The sequence below is a fragment of the Desmodus rotundus genome, chromosome 4, assembly GCF_022682495.2.
Source record: "Desmodus rotundus isolate HL8 chromosome 4, HLdesRot8A.1, whole genome shotgun sequence".
NCBI classification, from domain to species: Eukaryota; Metazoa; Chordata; class Mammalia; order Chiroptera; family Phyllostomidae; genus Desmodus; species Desmodus rotundus.
The window spans coordinates 20,364,485-20,383,020 of NC_071390.1; the positions used below are offsets into that span (position 1 = coordinate 20,364,485).

The following is an 18,536-nucleotide window of genomic DNA, read 5'->3' on the forward strand; positions in this document are numbered from 1 at the left end:
AGTTGTCTGCCTTTTCCCCCCCACTACTCCCCACCCCCCCCCCCCGACCCCAACCGTCCCCACCTCTCTCCTTGGTTTTGTCCATGTGTCCTTTATAGTTGTTCCTGAAGCTTTTTTTTTTTAACCTAACAATGTATTTTGGAAATCTTTCCATGATGAGCACATAAAGTGTTTTCTCCTTTTTCTGACTAATTCCAATCTCCTACTGATGCAGCATATATTACTGGAAATTATAAACAATGCTGAAATGATCTGTTTTGTATATTGAACTATGAGATATCTGCAGGTTAAATTTCTAAAATTGGAATAATTTATTCAAAGATATATATAAAGAAATTTTCAGTCGCCCTGGCCAGTTAGCTCAATTGATTACAGCATCATCTTGATATGCCAAGGTTGCGGGTTCGAGCACCAGTCAGGGTACATACACAAATCAACCAATAAATGCATCAAGTGGAGCAATGGCTCAGTGGATTGAGTGCCAACCTGAGAACCAAAGGGTTGTAGGTTCAATTCCCAGTCACAGCACGTGCCTGGGTTGTGGGCCAGGTCCTCAGTTGGGGGCATACAAGAGGCAACCACACATTGATGTTTCTCTCCTTCTCTTTCTCCCTCCCTTCCCCTCTCTCTAAAAATAAATAAATAAAATCTATTTTTTAAAAAAATTTTCAGTCTAGATTATGAGAAGCAGATTAGCACTGCAGTTAAGAGCTAAGAGCTAGACTACTTAAATCCCGGCTTCATCACTAATTCTGTGGCCGGGCAAGTCTTTCTGTCTGTTTCCTCCTGTGAAAAATGGAGATGGTGATACAGCAGCACCTATCTTACAGAATTCGTGTAAAGATTACATGAGATGGTACATGTAATATGTAGCCAATGCTCAATAAAATTATTATTCTTTTACCAAACTGTTAGGTGGTTTGATTAGAAGCAGGAGTAGCAATGCTTTATCTTTAAGGTTGAATAAAAAGAGGTAATACAGCAGAAATTCAGGGAGATTAAATTTAATGATCGCCGATTCCTTATGTAAAAGATATTACCTGCTGAGCATGAAAAGAATGGGGCAGTGAATGCGGCTCCAGGCCTGGAGGAGTGACTGAAGTAGAGTAAGCGTGACCATCTTATGGAAAGAAAGGATGTGAGCCAGGTGCCCAAATCTTAGAAAGAACTTTAAATTAAATGAGCAACAGGAGGTCCGTAAGTAATGGCAGTAACAAAGGTTTGAAACTGCAAAGGAGGAGTGGTCCGCAGGCCGCGAGGAGTGAAAAGAGCGTTGGTTCCAGGGCCCACGCTGATGTTGGGTGCCCTCATTCAAAAGGACAGCCGTGAAAGGGCTGTCTTCAGGGAAGAGCCCAGTGTAGGGAAGAGGCAGGAGGTAGAGGGAATATTCTATAGCCAGATAAGGAAAATAAGAAAGTATGCTTTTTCCAGAAGGAGAAAACACCACAGAGCTCAGGGAAGAGGTTTTAGAGAGAGGGAGAGAAGCAGTTTGAGGGTGGGTGGAGGAGAAGAATCATAAAGCAAGATGGGGATGGGAATAACTGAGGATGCGGGGAACCATGAGCCAATGGTGAAATCAGTTTTGAGGAGCTGATGAAAGCTATGGATCCTCTCTCCAAAAATATATGTATTAATACATACATGCAAATTTTGCACGCAATCCTAGGATGGTCACAAACTCCATAGGCATCAACTTTTTTAACCAAACTTTTTATGGAAGTATAACATACGTACAAAAAATCCATGTCCAGCTCAAAGTGAAAATACCTATGTTACCAGCAACCACGTCTAGAAGCAAAACATTCCTGCACTGCCAAAGCCACCCCACAAGTTCTCAGTTATTCAGCGTCCCCAGGGGCAACTACTCTCCTGGCATCTAAAACCACAGAGCAGTGTTACCTGGTTTTGTAAAGTTTTTACTTATTGATTACGGAGAGAAAGAGAGAGAGAGAGAGAGAAACATCGATTTGTTGTCCCACTTATTTATGCATTATTGGTTGATTCTTACATGTGCCCTGACTGGGGACTGAACCCACAACTCTGGCATAACAAAATGATGCTCTCACCAACTGAGCATCCAGGCCAGGGCTGTTTTGGAATTTATGTGTGCATATATACATACACATATAAATATGCATATACATACATGTGTGTTTATACGTATATATGTGTATACACATGTATACATATAAATATATATATAATCACATGCCGTACATTCTTATGAGCCTGGATTCTTCACTCAGTATTGTTTGTGAGGTCATCCGTGTTAGTGCGTGCAGCTGCAGTTCACGCACTCTCAGCTCTGTGCAGTATTCCACTGTATGAAATATGACAACACACCCACTCTACAATCAGTAAATATTTGGGTTTGTGCAAGAGGCAACAGTCTCTCTCACACATCCCTGTTTCTCTCCCTCTCTTTCTCCCTCCTCTCCCCTCTCTCTAAAAATAAATAAATAAAAATCTTTGAGAAATAAATATTTGGGGTTTTCCTAGTTTGGGATTATTACAAATAGTGCTGCTCTGAACACTCTTGAACATGCCTTTTGGTGAACATGTATGTGCATTCTATCAGTTAAATACCCAGGAACGGAGTTCTGGGGTCATCAATTCCAGCTGTAGGAGATAATGGGCTTATGTTTTAGACAAGCAACAAGAACAAACAGGGATGCAAGGAAAGTGGAATTCACACAAGCTTTCAATCTGAATTCTGGTATAAAGTTACAATGGTTGTTTTGCATCGATCATTTATTAGAATGGAGAACAAAACAAACCTACACCAATCAAAGACTTGATGGATAAATCTCGAAGGAGACTCTTTGAAAAGATTAATAAAACTTCTGACACGTCAAGTCAAGAAAAAAATAGCAAAATGAAACCTTTCAAGAACTATTAATTGCCAATTGCTGTTTGAACCAGACTCTTAGCCTCTCACCTCCCTCCCTGAACACGAGCTTCGGCACCCTCTCCAGCTCCTGCACAAACTACCGGACCCTGGGCTCCATGAAGTCGCCCAGTCACCGGGTCGGGCCGGCCAATGGTGCGGCCAGCGTCTATGCAGGTGCTGGGGGCTCAGGCTCCTGGATCTCCGTGTCCTACCAGCATGTGGGGTGGCTGGGGATCCAGGGACCTGGCTGTGGGGATGGTTGGGGCCCTGGCAGGTATTGTAGGCATCCAGAGTGAGAAGGAGGCTATGCAACACCTGAATGAGCACCTGGCCCTACCTGGGGAGGGTGAGAAGCCTGGACGCTGATCATCAGAGGCTGGAGAGCAAAACCTGGGAACACCTAGAGAAGAAGGGATCCCAGGTCAGGGACTGAGGGCATTATTTCCAGACCATCAAGGACCTGAGGGCTCACATCTTTACAAATTCTGTGGACAATGCCACATCATTCTGCAGATTGACAATGCCCATCTTGCTGCTGACGATTTCATAGTCAAGTATGAGGTGGAGCTGGCCACCTGCCAGTCTGTGAAGAGTGACATCAATGGGCTCCAAAAGGTCATTGACACCAACACCACTCAGCTGCAGCTGGAAACAGAGATCGAGGCTCTCAAGGAGGAGCTGCTCTTCGTGAAGAAGAGCCACGAGGAGGAAGTAAATGGTCTACAAAACCAGACTGCCAAGTCTGGGTTGATCATGGAGTTGGATGCCCCCAAATCTCAGGACCTCGGCAAGATCATGATGGACATCCGGGCCCAGTGTCACAAGCTGGCTCGGAAGAGCTAAAAGGAGCTGGACAAGTACTGGTCCCAGCATATTGAGGAGAGCACCACAGTGGTCACCTTGCAGACCTCTGAGAAAGGAGCTGCTGAGATGATACTCTGGAGCTGAGACGTCAACCCGGGCCTTGGAGATCGACCTGGACCCATGGGAAACCTGCAGGCCAGCTTGGAGAACTGCCTGAGGGAGGTGGAGACGCGCCATGCCGGGCAGATGGGACAGCTCAACAGGACCCTGCTGCACCTGGAGTCAGAGCCGGCCCAGACCCAGGCAGAGGGGCAAGCACCAGGTCCAGGAGTACAGGCCCTCTTGAACATCAAGGTCAAGCTGAAGGCTGAGATTGCCACCTACCACCACCTAGTGGAAGAAGGGGAGGACTTCAATCTTGGTGACGCCCTGGACCACAGCCACTCCCTACAATCCATGCAAAAGACCAACACCTGCAGGACTGTGGACGGCAAGGTAGTGTCTGAGGTCAGCGCCACCAAAATTCTGAGGTGTTAAAGGCAGAAGTGGGGCACCCTTTGTGGGGGCAGGAGACCAATAAAAAGTTCAGAGATCACTGAACATTAAAAAAATAAAGAAAGAAACATTAATTGCCAAAATTACTCAAGAAGACTTAAGAGAGCTGAGAAGGCCAATAGCTATTGAAGAAACTGGAATTGTTAGAGAATTCTCTCTCCAACTACCCTGTCAGAAAGTGGCCATCTGCATGCAAGCCAAGAAGAGCGCTCTCACCAGAAAGTGACTGGGCCGGCAGCTTTATCTTGGACTTCCAGCCTCCAGAACTGTGAGAGAATTATCTCCCCAAAAAAGGGCCTAGGACCTGATACTTCTCATGGTCACCTGTTTTTATTTTTTTAAAGATTTTATTTATTTTCCAAAAAAAAAGATTTTATTTTACTTTTAGAGAGAAGAGAGGAGAGGGAGAAAGAGAGGGAAAGAACATCAGTGTGCAAGAGATACATCTATCAGTTGCCTCTCACACGCCCCAACCTGGGGCCCTGGCCCACAACCCAGTCATGTGCCCTGACCGGGAATCGAACCAGTGACCTTTCGGTTTGCAGGCTGGTGCTCCATCCACTGAGCCACACCAGCCAGGGCTCATGATCACCTTTCTTTACAGCTTCAAAGAAAAGATAATTCCTGTATTGTTTAATCTGCTGTAGGACATATATTAAAAGGCTATCCAATAACTGTATAAAACCAGTAAAATCATAATACCAAAACTTGACAGTGCATAAATAAAACTACAAGGCAATTTTTCATACAACTCTAGATGTGAAAAAAATAAAATCCTAAGTTTATTACAAAGAGAATCTAATTCTATATTAAAAGAAGACACTCTAGATAAGTTACTATTATTCTAGGAATGGCTAGATACCAAGATAGCTATCAATATAATGCATCTCATAAATAAGTCAGTATTTATCACTTTTTTTTTAATTCCAAAAAGAGAGGAAAGGGGAGAGAGAGAGAGAGAAAGAAAAACATCTATCCATTGCCTCCCATAGGCGCCCTGACTGGGACCAAACCCGCAACCCAGACATGCGCCCTGACCAGGAATCGAACCACAGCGCTTCAGTCCAGGGGACACTCCAGCCAACTGAGCCACACCAACCAGGGCTCACGAGTCTTTAAAACAGGCGTCCATGGCCTTTGACCAACAACCCCGCCTTTAGGGTTCCATCCTAAGAAAGTGATAACGGCTGTACACAAAAGTGTCACTGCAAGGCTATTCCTTCGTGTTGCTGATATCAATAAAGACAAAACCAGAACTAACCTAAGTGTCAGGGTCAGTTAAACACACTATGCTCTACATATGACACGCGTACAAGAATATGCAGCCATAACAATAATGTTGTGGCAAAGTCTTAAAACAGAAACATATCCACATCTCCAAAATGCAATATGGCCTCACCCAGGTTAAAAAAATATATATAAATTTTAATTTATTTTTAGCCATCACATTTCCCACACTTTCTGTAATTATCATTTATAACTTTTATAATACGGTGATAAAAATGTGAAGCAACAATTTTTTTTAATGTCCATTTTTTGTTTGTGATTAGGAGTGAAATATCGGAGAATGATGTTGGCATTCACTTTAGAAAGTACTCATTTATGTTTTTCTACCAGTAGGGTGACCCCACTTAGGACCCTGTCTGGATCCATGACTCGGGACGCCCCCCCTCACCCAGCTGTCACACTGTGCACAGGGTCTCCTCATCCAGTCTACCCCAGCACTGACACCAGATTCAACCCCCTAAAACGCCACGGCCCCCCGTCTCTCCACTACTGCAGAACTTTCAGTAGGATTTCGGGGCAAGATGACAGCAGAGGTAAAGGTGGTACTCACCTCCTCCCACAACTACATCAAAGTTACACCTAAACTACAAAATGGCCATCATTCAGAACCACCCGAGGTCTGGCTAAACGCAAGACCTACAGCTAGGGAAAGGAAGAAGCCGCACTGAGACTGGTAGGAGAGGCGGAGACATGGAACGGGCTAGTCTCACACTGATGTGTAGTGGATAAAACTCGGGAGGGATATCTCAGCTGCGGAGGTGCTTCCCAAGGAGCTAGAGGCCCCAGCCCCACACTAACCCTCCAGCCCAGGACTCCAGGGCCAGGAAGAGAAGTCCCCATCACTTTTGGATGTAAAAATCAGGGGGGATTGTGGCTGAGTGTGCTGGCGTGCTTCTGGAGTCCCAGGCAGTTCCTCTTAAAGGGCCCATGCATGGACTTAGTTGAACTCACTCACTCTAAGCTTCAGGCAGGGCTAGGGTAGCAGCTTGGTGAGAACTAGGGACACGTCGGGAGGAACTGAATTGTCCAGTATCAGGGCAGAGCTATAGGGACAGCTTTCTCCCAGACGGAAGTGCTGGCAGAAGCCATTGTTTTTTTGATGAGCCCTTCCCCCACAGAGCTGGCAGCCAGGCTCCATTTCGGAGAATCCATCAATCTGGCTATCCTCCTTTGCCCTGCCCTGGTGATTCCCTGAGGCCACGCCCCACCCAAGCCCTTTCCATTGGCTTTTCCATACCAGTACCCTATCTTGGCTCCTGCTTCAGATTTTCCTAAAGTTGCTCAAACAAGCAGCTTCTGGTCTCACTGTGTCCTGTGTCTCGGGCTAAGTGGCCCCAGGCCTGGCACTAGTAGCAACTGGCCTTGGTTCCCAGCTCAACCTCTTCTAAGCCCAACACAAGTGGTAGCCGTCTGCAGATCACTTTGTAGCCCATGCCAGTTGCCCCGGGCAGAACGCAGGTGACAGCTGACCTTGCTGCACCTCCCAGGAGGCCCCAGAGTCACGGCACCCAGTGGCCAGCTGCAGACCCGGTGGAAGCACCGCCACCCAACCACCTCACAACCGTCACACTCAAGGAGCAGACTCGGTGGACACCAGAGCCCCAGTGTGATAAGTCCTGCTCTGTGGGGCAGGTCCCGGCACAGCTGACCCCTCGAGGAGGCTGGAGGTCTGTGGGTGGTGGTCTCAGCCAGTCCTTGCCACTGAGTGGCCTGGGGGTAAATCCTTCGAGATGATGTGCCAATGGCAATCGAGGCTTAGCTACAACAGAAGGGTGTGCACAGCCTACAGGGGGGTGCACCCAGAGTGCCCAGCTTGGGTGATAGGGGAGGCTGTGCCACTGGGCCCTACAGGACTCCTACTACGTGAGGCCACTCTGCCAAGCCTGGGAGACACAGCAGTCCTACCTCATACGTAGGAACAAACACAGGGATGCTGCCAAAATAAGGAGACGAATAAACGTGACCCAAATGCATGAATAGGATAAAATTCCAGAAAATACATGTCTATCAACGACTGAATCTAAAAAAACAAAATAAACAAACAAGCAGGACAGAAATAGACTGGTGCATACAGAGAACGTTTGGAAGGCTGCCAGAGGGGCGGGGGGCTGGGGGCTGGGTGAAAACGTGAAGGGATTAGGAAGTACAAATTGGTTGTGACAGAAGAGTCGTGGGGATGTAGAGTACAGCCCAGGGAGTGCAGTCGGTAACGTCATGATGATTATGTATGCTGTTAGACGGGTGTGAGATTTATCGGGATGATCACTCCGTAAGTTGTGTGATATCTGATCACTGGCTCTACACCTGAAAGTGGTATTAAACTGTAATTGACTTTAGAGTGGGAGAGCGAGAGAGAAACATGAACTTATTCCACTTATTTATGCAACACTGGTTGCTTCTCGAATGTGCCTTGGCTGGAGACCAAACCCACAACCTTGGCTTATCGGGACGACGCTATAACCAACTAAGTTACCCAGCCAGAGCAGGAATGAAGTTCCGATACCTGCTACAACGTGGATGAACCTTGAGAACATTATGGCAGGTGTAATAAGCCAGAAACAAACACACACAAAATTGTATCATTCTACTTATGTGAAGTGGACATATTCATGGAGACGAAGGAGATTAAAGGATACCAGGAGCTGGGGGGAGAAGCAGATGGGGAGCCACAGCCTAGTGGCACAGTTTGTTTGGGGTAATAAAAGTTTTGAAGTAGGTAGGTGATGGTGTTACAGCTCGTGAGCGTGTTTAATGCTGCTTAATTGTTCACTTAAAATGGTAACATTTTTAATGTGTATTTTAATGTAATAAAACCCAATTAAAAAAACAATTCAACTGAGCCCTGGCCAGGTAGCTCATTTGGTTACAGCATTGTCCCAATAACACCAAGGCTGTGGGTTTGATCCCTGGTCAGAGTACAGACAAGAAGCAACCACGGAACGCATGAAGAAGTAGAACAACAAACCAATGTTTTTTTTTTCCCTCTCTCTCTCCCTTCCTCTCTCTAAAGTCAATAATTTTTTTTTTTAAATCATAGAGCTAGAAAGTGGTCAAGCTAGGATTTGAACCCAAACCTATCTGACTGTAGGGCTCAAGCTCTCAACCTTAGGGCTTCCCTGCCTCTGGACAGAGCGGCCAAACACAAATCAGGACTTCTAGGTTCTTCCCATCATTGTCTAGTGTGACTTAGCCTGTCCGGTGGTTTTGATTTTACATGGAATGTCCCAAACCTGATTCCTGACCCAGATACCGTCCACTTCTGGTATACTCTGGGAAAAGGGAGGGGGACCAGATGTCCGCCTCTTCCTTTGCCCCTCCCTTAGAGGTTTGCCCTGGAGTTAAGCCAGCCCTTAAGAAGGCCTCCACTCTCCCTTCCTTTCCCCATTCTATGAGAGAGCTCAGACTTGGCTGCATTCCAGGATAAACTCCCACAAGGCAAGAGATAACACCGAGCCAAGGTGAAGATCACGGGAGCCCTTAAAAAGGCCTCCTTGCACCTCAGAGTGGCTGCAGCCCTTCCGCTCCAGAGCTGTTCATCCTACCTGCCGGCACCAGGTCACCATGTGGGAGCTCTGGGCTCTCTTGCTACTGACCCTAGCCTGTTTTTTTTGGCCCAAGGCAAAGCACCCAAGTGGCAAGTACCCCAAAAGCCTCCCATCCCTGCCCTTGGTGGGCAGCCTGCCATTCATCCCCAGAAGTGGCCATCAGCACGTGAACTTCTTCAAGCTGCAGGAAAAATACGGCCCCATCTATTCTTTTCGTATGGGTAGCAAGACTACAGTGATGATCGGCCACCACCAGCTAGCCAAGGAGGTGCTTATCAAGAAGGGCAAGGAATTCTCCGGGCGGCCCCAAGTGGTAAGCAGTGCCCACTGTCTCTCCTCTCTCACCACCCCCTGTGTTTGTTCAGTTCTTGGCCCAAGACCATGCCTGGAATGACCCTTCCCGCTCTAACAATCTGTAATTCTTCCTAAAAACAGACTAGCAGGGCTACTGGTGGGGAGCGACCCCTCAAGGTTCTACCCAGCCTCTAACCTAGGCAGGAAGAATTAAAGGAAGCCTCCTGTTCAGGACTGCCCAGAAAAAAGAGTGGGGGGGGGGGAGCAGTGGCCTGAGGAGGTCAGGGCGTCCTCACTCCCCTCATCTCAGCCCTGAACTTGATAATGATCTCTCTGAGCCTAAGACTTCCCTAATTAACACAGTGCATGTAGAAATCTCAGCCCAGTGACCAGTGCAGTAAGTGCTTAATAAATAGCTTTATGGATGTTCCTCTTCATATGAAAAATGGGAGTAGTCATTGCTGTCCTCTATGGGAAAGTGCAAGGGAGTAGCCTGGTCTGGGAGGGCTGGGGTTGCTGTTTCTGCTGTTTCTCTGGAGCCGTCCCCAGCTGCTCCCGCTCACGGCAGGCTACCCACCCACAAGCACCGCCAGCACCCCATCCCCGCACCCCACTGCTGAGCACTGCCCCGAACACCCAAGACAGGGCTCCCCAGACACTCGTCTCTGATCAGGCCCAACTCTGCTGAGTCCTTCTCTCCAGTGCAAAGAGGAAGGAGGACGCCAGTCAGTTGGGGGTTTTGAGTCAGGGGAGAGAGGAGGGGAGGCTTTGGAGCCTTACGCTTTTTGGAGTGCCTCTGGGACGAGATGGCTTGACCCCGAGTTCAGACTGGGTGGACAAGACATCTGCACTCTTCAGGTGTGGCCCTATGGTGGGCACATAGCCTTGCATGGAAGGGGGCACCAAAAGGAGATGCGCTCCTGTGCCTTAGCGCCTTCCAGAGAACCCAGCAAAAGGCAGAGGTCTGGGCAGTCCTCGGTCTCTACAAGCCCCTGACCGCCCACCCCTGCCCTCAGGACAGGCCCTATTCAGAGAGCTCACCCCATCCACAGCTGCTCTCCCCAGCCACTCAGTCAGCAACTGGTAAGAAGAGAGAGGCCCAGAGGTGACCCTGACGTTCAACGGAACCCCAAAACCCCTGCATTCGAATTGAGCGTCCCTTCTTCCTCCCCACTCTCTCTGATGGAATCGGGAGTTAGAGGGGCTTAGGCCCTGGTCTACCAAGGCCACGCAGTCCCGGTGGAGAGATGTGGCAACGTCCCACAGCACGGCTCCCTTGGATCCGGGAAATGGGTGCAGGAGACCAGGGGCAAGGGCCGGTGGGTCGTGTCGGATTCCTACAGACTCTCCTGCTTTCCAAAGATGACTCTAGATATCCTGTCAGACGAGCAAAGGGGCGTTGCCTTTGCGGATTACGGTGCCGCCTGGCAGCTGCATCGGAAGCTGGTACGGGCCACCTTTGCCTTGTTCAAGGATGGAGACCAGAAGCTAGAAAAGATCCGTGAGTGCCTCAGCGGGGCCCCTGGGGCTCTGGAGGGAGAAGAGGGCTGGGGCAGGGAAAAGGGATAGAGGGCTCAACCTGGCGTTTTCTTGGCTACTGCTGCCATCTAGTGGCCATCTGCTATCTGTCCCTGACAAAGACGGAACCGGTAGAGACGGGGTGAGGGTGCTGCTTAATTCCCCAGCCTCATGTCCTTCTCTCCCCTCAGTATGTCAGGAGATCAGTTCGTTTTGTGATTTCCTGGACACCCAAAATGGACAGTCCATTGATTTGTCCTTGCCGCTCTTCCTGGCGGTGACCAACATAATCTGCTTTATCTGCTTCAACACCTCCTTCAAGAAGGGACATCCTACGTTGAAGACCATACACACATACAATGAAGGCATCATGGAATCGCTGGGCAAGAACAGTATGGTAGACATATTCCCTATGTTGAAGGTAAGCATGAGAACAGGCCCCCTGCAGATCCCAGCAGACCCTGCTGGCACCCCCAATTCTTCTCTTTTCTTACCACCCAGTTCCAGACCCACCTTTCTCCTGGCCACCTCAGACACACTGACCTCTACCGTCTGTGGCTCTTAACACTTTGCTGCTTGTCTACAAACATAGGTTTAGCTTTTTAATCATGCATGTTATACTCATAATTAACGGCTCTCATTTATGTACTTACTGCCATGTGCCAGTATCAAGCAATCCACATGCATTAATCATGGCATTCCCCTTGGAGGTGGGTTTTATTATCCCCAGACGGATGAGTACACAGGCCTTGAGAAGTTAAGAAACTTACCAAGGGCTTCAGACTCAAGTCCTTCTTACTCTTCAAGGCTGGGCACAAAACAGTCGACTGAGTAAACATTAGTGTCTGATGTTTGACTGAATTGGGTGGGGAGGAGCGGGGCGGGGGGGGGGGGCGGGGGGGGGAGGGGAGCGGAGACCACCCCCTTCTCCCTTGTTTGGAATCATCCTAGTTGTTGTTGATGGTCCTGTTCTGCGTTCCCATCTTGCCTTCCATTTTGGCTGAAGGTTGGGGTTGGAGTGGAGCTCACTCTCCAGAGACACAGGCTAGGATCTACCCCCAAGAGGGATTCTGGCAGTTGTAGAAACAAAATGCAAAAGGGATGGGTTTGACGTTCCTTTCTACTTTCCAGATTTTCCCCAACAAAACCATGAAAATGATGAAGAACTATATTAAAATGCGAAATGATTTGCTGAGTGAAATCTATGAGAAACATAAGGTAGGTGATGGAGCAGAAGGGATTATGAGTTAGGTTGAAAGTGTCCTGAGAGCAGGGTTTGGGGCCCACTTTGAACACCGTAGGATCTCTAGCAGCTAGCAGAGTCTTTGCACATAGTAGGTGCTCAGTAAAAACTGACTCAACTAATGAATAGGGATGGGGAAGTGAGGAATTGAAGGAGATCCCAGAAGGGACCTGTCCACCCCCCCCTTTATTTATTTATTAAGATTTTGCTTATTTTATTTTTAGAGAGGGGGAAGGGAGGGAGAAATAGAGGGAGAGAAACATCAATATGTGGTTGCCTCTTGCTCACCCCCTACTGGGGACCTAGCCTTCCACCCAGTCATGTGCCCTGACTGCGAGTTGAGCCCGCGACCCTTTGGTTTGCAGGCTGGCACTCAATCCACTGAGCCACACAAGCCAGGTCCACCTCCCTCCCCCACCAAATTTAAAGAGGACCTAGAGCTGCCTCACCTCCACAAGCTCATAGGTCCAGACTAGATTCATTTCACTCCCTCACTTCCAAGCGGAAGACTTTGTATCTCCAGTCTAGGATGGAAGTATGGTAGAATGCTGTAGATGGGGCTCCTTCCTTATCACTGGTTCCCGATCTCACCCAACCAGAAGAACTTCAGCAGCGACTCTGTCACCAACTTGGTGGACATACTGATTCAAGCCCAGGCGAACTCGGTCAATAACAACACTGGCCCAGACCAGGAGTCCAAGCTGCTTTCGGATCGACACAATCTTGCTACCATAGGGGACATCTTTGGGGCTGGTTTGGAGACCACCACCTCTGTGGTGAAGTGGACAGTGGCCTTCCTGCTGCACAATCCTCAGGTGGGCTTCTCCTTACTCCAGTCTTCCCACTCTTGACCCCAGCCAGATGCAACTCTGGCCTCGGAGGACGAGGCACCACCCGCAGGGTTTCTGTGCAGGAAAACTAGCCTGCTCCATCCTTACCCTAGGATGGCACTGCCCATCTTCTGAAAGGAAAGCCTAGGCTGCAGAGCACCCCCCGAATAGGGGCTGGGCCAGCTCCTCTAGATGTGACAGTAGGATTCTTCTAAGCCCATGCTTCTCCTGGACTTCAAAGCACTCTGTTCACATTACCCTTCTCTGGCCCCCCAGTTGCTAAAGAAGATCCAGAAGGAGATTGACCAGAATGTAGGTTTCAGCCGCACCCCAACTGTCAGTGACCGGAACCACCTCCTTCTGCTGGAGGCCACCATCCGAGAGGTGCTTCGCATTCGCCCCGTGGCCCCGACGCTCATCCCCCACAAGGCTATCACTGACTCCAGGTGTGCCTTGCCTCCCAGTCACACCCACCCCTAAGATGCATTCGGTGCTGCTTGCCAGCCCACCTGGCCCCTCCTCCACTCCCCCGCCCTCCAACTTCCTGGCCTACCCGTGCTCACCCGATAGCCAGTGACCCTACTGATCAGTGTGTCCACCACTCACTAACCCCCAGCGACTAATCCACAGATCTGCCCAAGCTCCCTCAGAAGCTGCTTGCTGTCCTGGAGACGTGGGGTCTGGGACGACAGATGGGTGCTCCGTGCTCCTACTTGACCCAATAGCCACAAAACACATTGCACCAGCTCCAAACACATGTGCACACACCCTGCCAGACATGAATATCTGCACATAAAAGAGTTGCTCCATAAGTGCTTGTCAGGGAGAGAGCACTGGGGAAGAGAGCGCTGGGTTCATGCTAAGTCTGGCGAAAGCCGAGGAAAGATGAGGGAGTGGGCATAAGGGAGTAAAGGGCCCTTGTCCCTGGGGTGGAGGACTGTGGAAGCTGGGGGCTGTGCAGGTGGGGGAGGACAATGTGCCAGACCCCTTCTCCTCTGCCTCTCCGGGACAGCATCGGCGAGTTTGCTATTGACAAGGGCACAAATGTTGTCATCAACCTGTGGGCACTGCATCACAACGAGAAGGAATGGCACCAGCCCGACCAGTTCATGCCCGGTGAGTCTGTTTCCTGTCCTGCTCGCAAGCCGCACGGCCAGCCTGGCCTCTGTGCCCCACTCCAGCTCCGCTTCCCCTCTGCCACTGTGGCAGTTAGAACACTCCTGGCTCCAACTGCATGGACCTACCGACACCCCATCCTCCTTTAGATTTAACCAAACTCTTCACGGCTGGGTTTCCTACTTGTCCTTCCACTAACTGCAAACTTCCTCGTCCAAGGGGCCTTCTAGGCATACATCCCCCAAGAAGTTGTCCCCCTCTCCCCTTGGATGGTGGCATTTCCACCTGCTGAACATTGCATTTCCTCTGTGTGATGAAGGGCTGCCTGAGGGTAGGGCTGTGTCTCTCCCAGGCTGAGATTCCCCCAAGTAAGTCTGTGCACCTCCCAGACTGGGGCTCCTCTGGCCGAGCAGAGGCACCCCTCTACTTACTCCTGTCCTGGCCCCTGACTGACACCTGCCCCATGTCCACAGAGCGCTTCCTGGACCCCACGGGGAGCCAGCTCATCTTGCCATCGTTAAGCTACTTGCCCTTCGGAGCAGGACCTCGCTCCTGCGTAGGGGAGAACATGGCCCGCCAGGCGCTCTTCCTCTTCCTGTCCTGGATGCTGCAAAGGTTTGATCTGGAGGTCTCGGATGATGGGCAGCTGCCCTCCCTGGAGGGCACCCCCAACGTGGTCTTTCTGATCGACTCTTACAAAGTGAAGATTAAGGTGCGCCAGGCCTGGAAGGAAGCGCACGCTGAAGGTAGCACCTAGAAGCCGTAGCCAATGCTCCACCCTATGTGGCCCCACAGCACAGAATTAGAGGTGCTACTCCAGCCTCACCCACTATTCCACCATTCCTCCCTCCTCCTGGACCACTCTGCATTCTTTTCCACCCTGCAGCCCTGACAGTGATGTTCATAAACTAAAGTTTTTCTTAAGAAGGTCTCTGGCCCTGGCCATTGTGGCTCAGTTGGTTGGAATGTCCTCCCGGAAATCGAACGGTTGCCAGTTCAATCCCGGGTCAGGGCACGTGCAGGAAGAAACATTTCTCTCTCACATGGATGTCTGTCTCCCTCCACAATGCAAAATTTTTCTCAGGTGAGGATTAAAAAAACAAAAGAAGAAGATCCCTGAACTTAATCATTATATTTGTTAATATCATTACATTATCCTTCTTTAAAGAAAGAGGGGGGAGGGTCTCTGAGCAGCTCATGCATTTAATTGTTCACTCATTCTTTCAATAAATGTTTCGTTAAGCACCTCCTACAGTGCCGCTCACTGTTCCTGGGCACTCGAGCTCCCTGGTGCCCTGAAGCTTTATATTTCTAGCAAGGGCCTACAAATAAATAAGCAGTTCAGAGACTCGCAAGTACTTTGATGTCAATTATACCAGGGGATGGCGATTTGAAAAGAGAATGGCAGAGGTAGGACGTGGCCCGTCAGCAAGTGGTCAGTGGTTGGGGAAAGCACAGAAGCCCTGGGGGAGAGCGCCCCCTTGCTGAGGGAGCAGCAGGTGAGATGTTCTCAAGGTGGGAGGGGTCAGTGTGGCCAGAGCGGAGCCAACTGAGGGGAGGGCGGTCCCTGATGAGGTCTGACTGGAGACAGGGGTCGGGTCCCCTGGAGCCATTGAATTAGCAGGAAGGAATCTAGGTTTTTATCTGAAGTGTGCTAGTAGGGTTTTTTTTTTTTAATTTTTATTGTTATTCAATTACAGTTATATGCCTTTTCTCCCCATCCCTCCACCCCACCCCAGCTGAACCCACTTCCCTCCCCCACCTCCACCCTCCCCCTTGATTTTGTCCATGTGTCCTTCATAGTAGTTCCTGTAGCTAGTAGGGTTTAAACACGGAAGTGGAAAGGTCTGGTTTTTGTATTTTAAAAGACCAACCTTGTTGTTGAGCAGAGGTTGATCTGCAGAGGGATGAGAGCTGGGCTAGAGGGAGGAGGCGGCTGGGCTGGCCACAGCGGCAGAGATGGTAAGAAGTAGTGGGACTGAGTTTATATTTTGCTAGTGGACAACGGATCGTGTTTGCTTTGATGCAAACAGGCATCATCAGCCGCATGTACCTCAATGCTTTGGCTTTGGGGGACTGTGTGTGACCCACAAATTCAACCTTCTTGTCTTGGTCCCCAGTGACCAGCAGGTCTCCTTTTCCTGGTCCTGTCCTGCCAGGACAGGGCTTCCACGGAGGCCTTCTGCTGACACGCCTGGGCTCTTCCCCTGCTCCCCACTCCATAAGCCCAGGAAGCCTATAAATGTCTCACTAGACACTGGGACCCAGACTTCTTCAAATTTTGACACTGGCATCTTGAAACCTTGCCTACTGGCCAGTCTGCAAGAGGAAGATGTCCTGAGACGCTCCTGGGAGAACTGACCCTGCTCTTGAGGCTGGACAGACGCCCTCACCTCAGCTCCCCAAGGCCAGCCAGACCAGGGTCAGCTCACCCACACCCAATCCTTCTCTTCTGACTAGAGGGGACTCCGGAAGGGCCAGCAGGCCAAGGCTGAGCCCCTGCCTGGTCAAGTTTTCAGAGAGAAGGAATCTGGGAATCCCTTGAAAGGAAGGAGGGTCAAGGTCTTCCATAACAGCAGCACTGTCTTCCTTCCAAGGGCTTTGTTACTCCAGTGGTGGTGGCAGACCACTCCCTACTGGCCCCCAACCCAGTCCCAGCTGTCACCAACCAATGCCCCTGGGCCTTGCGAAAGAGCCCAAGGGAGAGTCTGTGGGCAGCTGTGGATGCCCCAGCCGCCAGCACAAGCAGCCTGGGAGTCCTCTCTCCAGTCATGCGTATAGGTGTAAACACCCAACTCTATAGGACAGGAATCCAATCAAAGACCGGGGTGGAGAGAGCCAGACGAGGAGGACCTGAATACCCAGGTTCTAGTCCCCAGGTTCCCTGGGTTCCTAGCCCTAGATCTTAGGTCCATTGCCAGCTTCTTGAACCCCACTTCTCCCATTGTACCAGGGGTAACTTACCACGTGTGCTGCCCATTACCTGAGGCTCTGGTGAGGAGCAGCAGAAACGGCTGTGGGAGCAGGCCAGTTCCACACCAACCACAGTTACAGGAGAAATCAGGCTGTGGAGGCAAGTTTGGTGTCGTCATTTACAGACCGAATGACCGTGGGTGGCTTGCCTGACCTTCTTAAATCTGTTTTCTCATCTGTACCATGGGCAGCTGAGCTGTGCGTAGAAACAGTACCACCAACCTCCTAGTGTTGCTGAGGATCAAATATGTGTTATGGATCATCTCCTATACCCAGATCCACAAAATAAGCCCCTCTCTCGTTTGTTTTAAAGATTTATTTTTAGAGAGAGGGGAAGGGAGGGAGAAAGAGAGGGAGAGAAACATCACTGGGGACTTGGCCCACAACCCAGGAATGTACCCTGACTGGGAATTGAACCAGTGACGCTTTAGTTCACAGCCTGAACTCAATCCACTGAGCTATACCAGTCAGGTCCTCTCAGGGCTTTATACAAACTGCCCAAAGGGCGTCGGCTGGGTCAGGAGGAGCGGGTGTGTCCAGATGGTCCACCTGAAGGACAAACCTCCCCCAGGAGCCTACCCTGGCAGCTCTGGCTGGCCTGCCAGCTGCCTCCTCCTTCCCCCCAGAGGGCAGGCTGGCCAGGGGGTAGATGGAGAGCCCAGAGACTAACTTTTCATGGTTCCCAAACTGAGGGTGTTTTGTAACATTTCTAGTAGGATTGGGTTTCTTGACACTTCTTGGTGAGACATGCAATGTGTGGTGAGGAGCTGGCTTATACCAAGTGAGGAGCGACTTCAGATCAGACAAATCCTCTTCTCCCCTCATGTCACCCAAAGCTCTTTTTACTTTAAAAAAAATTATTTTATTTTAGAGAAAGAAGTGTGAAAAATAGCATTGTGATTGCCTTCTGTAACATGTCCCAGGGGGCCGAACCTGCAACCCAGGCATGCATCCTGACTGCGAATCAAACCGGCGACCTTTCGCTGGAAGATGCCCGACCAACCGAGCCACGAGGGCTGGGGCCCCATAGCTCTTTTTATCTCCTCAGAGGAACACCAAAACACTTTTGCAAGGAAAAGATAAAGATCCAGGGCTTCAACACCCTGGAAATTTTACAATGTTTCCAAGAAGTTACACCTCCCTGTGGAAATTAGAGGCCATTTCAGCTGGGAGGGGCTCTGTCAGGTGAAGCTCATCTGGATGCAGGGGCCTCTGAGGGCTCATGACAAGGCAAGGGGGAGGGAAAAGGGGGCTGAAGTAGCTTCTGAGATAAGGTGTCCGGTTCCCCTTTCATCATGCTGACCCCTGCTCACTGCACCTTTCTCTGGTTCCCCCCTCACCTTTGAAAGGAAAATAGGATTTCTGTACTGGACACCAATACTGCAACTGTCCCACCGACTAGTGGAATGCCCAGGCTTTGGAGATGAACCATGTGGGTTCAAACTCTAGCTCTGCCACTTATTAGCTGTGCAATCTTGGAC

At 49.9% G+C, this 18,536-nt stretch overlaps 2 protein-coding genes and 1 pseudogene across 2 annotated transcripts in view; 2 read left to right on the forward strand and 1 right to left on the reverse strand.

Moving 5' to 3' along the window:
- Positions 1–18,536, reverse strand: part of BORCS7 (BLOC-1 related complex subunit 7) — a 48,680-nt gene that overhangs the window by 22,755 nt on the left and 7,389 nt on the right. The window contains exon 2 of the mRNA XM_024555674.3: positions 17,066–17,147. The gene's annotated coding sequence lies outside the window, so the exon portion shown is untranslated. The remainder of the gene's footprint in view (positions 1–17,065; positions 17,148–18,536) is intronic.
- On the forward strand, positions 2,543–5,532 carry LOC139440874 (keratin, type I cytoskeletal 18 pseudogene; annotated as a pseudogene).
- On the forward strand, positions 8,940–15,734 carry CYP17A1 (cytochrome P450 family 17 subfamily A member 1). The gene is made up of 8 exons (XM_024555401.3): positions 8,940–9,394; positions 10,738–10,876; positions 11,085–11,314; positions 12,025–12,111; positions 12,736–12,951; positions 13,243–13,412; positions 13,979–14,082; positions 14,556–15,734. The coding sequence occupies exons 1-8, from the start codon at positions 9,098–9,100 to the stop codon at positions 14,837–14,839; spliced, it is 1,527 nt and encodes a 508-aa protein (XP_024411169.1). The 5' UTR covers positions 8,940–9,097; the 3' UTR covers positions 14,840–15,734.

What these genes read in the sequence shown, in the direction of transcription:
- CYP17A1 (XM_024555401.3), top strand. Translation starts at nt 9,098, where the DNA reads ATGTGGGAGCTCTGGGCTCTCTTGCTACTGACCCTAGCCTGTTTTTTT. An exon ending in TCTCCGGGCGGCCCCAAGTG is followed by an intron (nt 9,395 to 10,737) that starts GTAAGCAGTGCC and finishes TGCTTTCCAAAG; the next exon opens with ATGACTCTAGATATCCTGTC. An exon ending in CCAGAAGCTAGAAAAGATCC is followed by an intron (nt 10,877 to 11,084) that starts GTGAGTGCCTCA and finishes CTCTCCCCTCAG; the next exon opens with TATGTCAGGAGATCAGTTCG.